The following is a 5,403-nucleotide window of genomic DNA, read 5'->3' on the forward strand; positions in this document are numbered from 1 at the left end:
CTACCGTCAACTATTGTTTGGTTTGTTCACCTGTTTTATGGTCCAGCAGGTGAAATTGGTGTGTCTGATCACTCAATAAATCACCAGCACACCTCAACAAGGTGAATCATTAATATCTGGAGCAAAACGCCACGGGACGACACACACGCCGTTAGCGGTTTGATTACATCACAAACACGATTCACAACAGTAAATAGCAATGCTCACCAATGCCAGCAAACACACTCGGTAGTGTGTTAAAGATCAGAACAGACAGTACGGAGACATCAGGTTGTTTAAAGACAGAGGAATTTATTTGCTCTGCTGTTCTGATCTGAAGACGTTTACAAAAGGTTTACAAAAGTCCAGTTTGCGCTGCAGATGCAGCGTGAGATCTCAACATCGTTTTACCCTGGAAATCTTCATCTGTCCACAGGCTTTCAGAGTAATCCATCCGTGTGATGTCAGAGAATGAGGCACATACAGGAAGATCCTGTTCATTACTAATGTCGTACTGTACGGTTGTCCTACTGTGTTTGTATTTGACAGGTCTGTGCAAGTCTGCATGAGGTCAGACAGGTCAGAGGTCGCTGTGTGTCCGTGTGTCAGATCGGTGGCCAGCTTTTACTGACCTCTTCATGAAGAGACTCGGGGAGCCACTGACAAAATGTTGACAGCAGATCTGCAAGGGGGAAATAAAGGCGTTTTTGTGTCTTTCTACACTTAGGGTTGCAGTAAAATGTATTTCTGATAGAGCTAAAAATATAAATCCTGATATTTATCAGCATTTTGATTCAACATATATACTTTTTCAAAAATTTAGGATCAGTAAGATTTTTTTAAGTTCTTGAAAGTCTCTTATGCTCACAAAGGCTGCATTTGTTTGATCAAAAATACAGTAAAAACTGTAATAATGTGAAATATTATTACAATTTAAAACAACCATTTCCTATGTAAGTGCATTTCCGCCACAGAACAAAAAAAAAAATAAATAATAATAATAATAATTTTTGTTATTAAATTATAGTTTTTAAGTTATTTAAATAACTTCTTTTGTGGTGGGAAAAAACAGAATTGTGCAATGTAAACTCAGAATTCAGGGAAAAAATGTTAGAAAATTCTGAGGAAAAAAAAAATTCTCTCTAAATTGTGAGGAAAAAAGTCAAAATTATGAGGGAAAGAAAGGCAGCATTGTGAGATAAAAGTTATAGTCCAAGTACATTTTTTTTTGTTGTTTTTGTTGTTTTTGTTTTTTTTTTTTAAATGGGTCTCCATCATTTACAAATGTATTTTAAGGTGCAATTTATCTGTGTGATCAAAGCTGAATTTTAAGTCTCATTACTCCATCCTTCAGAAATCATTCTAATATGCTCATTTGCTGCTCAACAAACATTTCTGTTTCAAACAATGAGAAATCTTTTGTAATATTCTAAATATCTTTACTGACATTTTTGATTACTTTAACGCATCCGTGCTGAATAAAAGTATTAATTTCATTAAAAAAAAAAATCTTGCTGACCCCAAACTTTTGAACGCTTGTGTATTGTGACAGGTTTGCATTGCACGCACTGTAAAAAACGATTTGTTGAGTCAACTTAAAATAATTTGTTACCCTGCTGCCTTAAAACTCAAAAGTTTAGTCAACTTGAAATGTTACGTTAAGTGACAACTTAGATATTTGAGCTGATTCAATTTAAAATTAAGGCAACTGGATATCAAACCCAACGTTTAAGATCAACAAACTTAATTTTTAGTTCAGTCAACTCAAATATCTAAGTTCTCACTTAGTACAACTTAACATTTCAAGTTGACGAAACTTATTTGTGTTGACTGAACTTAAATTAAGGCGACATGTAAACAAATTATTTTAAGTTGACTCAACAAATTGTTTTTTTTTTTTTTTTTTCTTCAGTGTGATCTGTAATACAATAAAATCAACCCCACATGCTTTTCCAATAAATGAACACAAGAAAATATGACACATATGCACCGATACCACTTTTTACACAATAGGCCGATATCAATCCTTTTTTTTTGGTACTTGCCGATATTGAGTACCAATACCTATGGAAGCCCAGTTCCGCCACTAAATAAAATATTTTTAAAAAAAAAAGGTAACTGAGGCTTTTTATCTCACAATTCAGATTTTTTTCCTCGGAATTTCGAGTTTACATCTTGCAAGTCTGACTTTTTTTCTCAGAATTGTGTCATATAAACTCGCAATTCTTTTTTTTCTTAGAACTGTGAGATACGAACATGAGTTATAAAGTCAGAATTGCGGGATATAAACTCACAATTCAGTTTTTTTCCTTGCAATTCTGACTTTTTTCCCCTCAGAATTATGAGATACAAACTCGCATTTGCGAGTTATAAAGTCCAGTTATGAAGAGAGAAAAAAACTGATATGTTCAGAGAATTGCAAGTTTATATCTCACAATTCTGAATTTATTTCTCAGAATTGCAACTTTACATCTCAGAATTCTGACTTTATAACTTGCAGTTGCAACTTTATTTCTCACAACTGCGAGTGTATATCACGCAATTCTGACTTTATTTCTCAGAATTGCGACTTTATATCTCAGAATTCTTACTTTATAACTCGCAATTGTGAGTTTACATCACAATTCTGAGAAAAAAAGTCAGAATTATGAGATAAGTCGCAATAACCTTTCTTACATTTTTTATTCAGTGGCGGAAACAGGCTTCCATAAATACCTGTACTTTCACTCCATTTATAATTTTTTTTTTCTAAATACGGCGGACAGAAATCAATATAATATGTATAATGTAAGTTGGCTTAGTTCATTTAGCAAATAGATATAGTGGTGGCCAAAATGATTAGAACACTGGTATTTTCACCAGCTAAAAACTGGTTTTAAGTCAGTTATTTCTATCGTTTGCTGTAGTGTGTCAGTGGGAAATATCAGTTTACATTTCCAAACATTCATTTTGCCATTCATTGTAATAATCCAGTGAGATTGTTTGTTTGCACAAGAAGTCTGAAAACAGCCAGTGATCCACACAGAGATCTGATCTTATCATCAGCCAGTCTGTCTGGAATGAAACAAACTGAGACAGACTAAATACATAAAAACTGTGCCAACATCTCACAGATGCTTCAAGAAAACTACCTGAAAAACTCTGCGCAAGTGCACCTAGGGAACTCGATTTAATTTTGTTAATAGAAGTTAACTGATAAAGGAAATCTATTTATGACGTTATTTTAGAAATCATTCTCATTTTATAGCATTTTTACACAAGTGCCTAAAACTTTTAACAGTACTGTAGCTTTGCAGGTAGGTTTCTTGAAGCATCTTGGAGATGTTGCCACAGTTCTTCTGGTTTAGTTTAGTCTGTCACAGCTTGTTCTGTTTCTTCATGTCATACCAGACAGACTGGATGATGATGAGATCAGATCTGTGTGGAGCACTGGCTGTTGTCAGACTCCACGTGCAAACAAAAATCTCACTGGATCATTACGATTAATGGCAAAATGAATGTTTGGAAATGTAAACTGATATTTCCCACTGACACACTACAGCAAAAGATAAAAATAACTGACTTAAAACCAGTTTTTAGCTGGATAAAAATGCTAGTGTTCTAAACATTTTGGCCACCACTGTATTTCCTTCAGTTACTTTTACACTTAATTATGCCTGTTAAAATGTATTCTGCAAGTATTCTTTTTTATTTTTTTGCTCTGTGGTACTTAATATTTAATTTAATAGCACATTAGAGCTGCTCAGTGCAGCGGCTCATAATTTGTTTAGCTTTTTTCATCTGAAACGTGCGACTCATATAATGCAATTAATGTCAACAAGCAAAAAGTGCAACGTGCGCACACATTTGTGACCCTGGACCACAAAACCAGTCATAAGTAGCACGGGTATATTTGTAGCAATAGCCAACAATACACTGTATGGGTAAAGATCATGTTATTAAGTAAATATTAAGTAAAGATCATGCTCCATGAAGACATTTTGTAAATTTCCTATCGTAAATATATCAAAACTTAATTTTCTGATTAGTAATATGCATTGCTAAAAACTTCATTTGGAAAACTTTCATTTTTTTTGCACCCTCAGATTCCAGATTTTCAAATATTGTCCGATCCAAACAAACAATACATCAATGGAAAGCTTATTTATTCAGCTTTCAGATTTATAAATCTGAATTTCAAAAAATTGACCCTTAAGCTGTAACAGTCCCACCTCCATTGTTTCGATGCCGGAGCAGGGACGTAAGTTAGACAAGAATATCTCAGATTGAGCGATTGAGGTGTTGTGTTGCTGGATGTAATAATGAACATAGTGGTCGTCATTTACTCCCGACATCTGAGCCACTGAAGAAGCAGTGGATTACGTTTGTTTGTGAAGGGAATGCGCCTCCCGATCTACATAAACGCGTCTATGTTCACGCAAATCATTCGTGATCCAGCTTCACCTACAGCAGAAGTGAATATAAGTTTGTTTTTTTTTAATGAATCTCTGCAATCACCTTTCCTAATAATGTGCTAGTTAGCAAGTTTAGTGGCTAAATGTAGCTAAAGTAAACAGGCTCATCACTCCACAGAGAAAAGAGAGGGGCGGGGCGAGCAGAGCTCATTAGCATTTAAAGTAACCTCGACCAGGATCATTTTTGCAGAGCTGATTTTGACAAGGTAAAAAGGGTATTGTTTTACACAACCATTGAGAATTTTTAACCAAAGTATATTATAGACTTTTCATTAAGACCCTAAAGAATCATATCAACTTATGGAAAATGGGCATCTGATGACCCCTTTAAAAACTCACCAAAATTAAAAATAATTTGCTTACAATTTCTGCACAGGAGAGATTTTGTGTTAGCTTCCAAACCAAAGGAAATATATCGGCATCAACTATCGGACAAAAATATCGTCATATCCGATATCGTCGAAACTCCAATATCGTGCATCCCTAATATTAATTACATACATGTACTTCATAGACATCCCTAATGCTGCGTGGTAGAGCACAGTATTGGTATGGGTGCATCCCTACACATATGCATAGCAACTTACATTTTTCATCTTTCTTCCACGCAGCTTCTAAAGACGTTCTGTTGTCCGCTTTCTCTGCCACCAGTGCCGTCAGAAGAACTTCAGTCCGTGGCTGCAACCTGACGTGAACAGCATTAGATTTTTCAAAAACTTCTATTTACACTCCACACAAAAAGTTTAGGTGTGTATTAGATCTTACTTGGCCCACGTCTTCAACATGGTGGAGGGGGACGACAGTAAACATTTGCTGAACTGCTGAATCTTGGGACAAATCTGCAGAAATTCAGCCAGGAATAAGTTCACGCATCAATTTCTACTGCAACACCATGGTTTATGAATATAGCATCATATATACACTACCGTTCAAAAGTTTGGGGTCAGTAAGACTTGTAATAGTTTTTAAA

General features: G+C 35.1%; 1 protein-coding gene across 1 annotated transcript in view; it reads right to left on the bottom strand.

The window, feature by feature from the left end:
- Positions 1–272: 272 nt before the first annotated feature.
- Positions 273–5,403, bottom strand: part of dhx37 (DEAH (Asp-Glu-Ala-His) box polypeptide 37) — a 28,196-nt gene continuing 23,065 nt past the window's right edge. Inside the window, exons 26-28 of the mRNA XM_051117908.1 lie at positions 5,199–5,272; positions 5,021–5,118; positions 273–661 (exon numbers count right to left, since the gene is read on the bottom strand). Coding sequence (XP_050973865.1) covers positions 585–661; positions 5,021–5,118; positions 5,199–5,272 — 249 coding nt within the window. The 3' untranslated portion in view covers positions 273–584. The remainder of the gene's footprint in view (positions 662–5,020; positions 5,119–5,198; positions 5,273–5,403) is intronic.

The sequence above is a fragment of the Labeo rohita genome, chromosome 8 (genome assembly GCF_022985175.1).
Source record: "Labeo rohita strain BAU-BD-2019 chromosome 8, IGBB_LRoh.1.0, whole genome shotgun sequence".
NCBI lineage: Eukaryota > Metazoa > Chordata > Actinopteri > Cypriniformes > Cyprinidae > Labeo > Labeo rohita.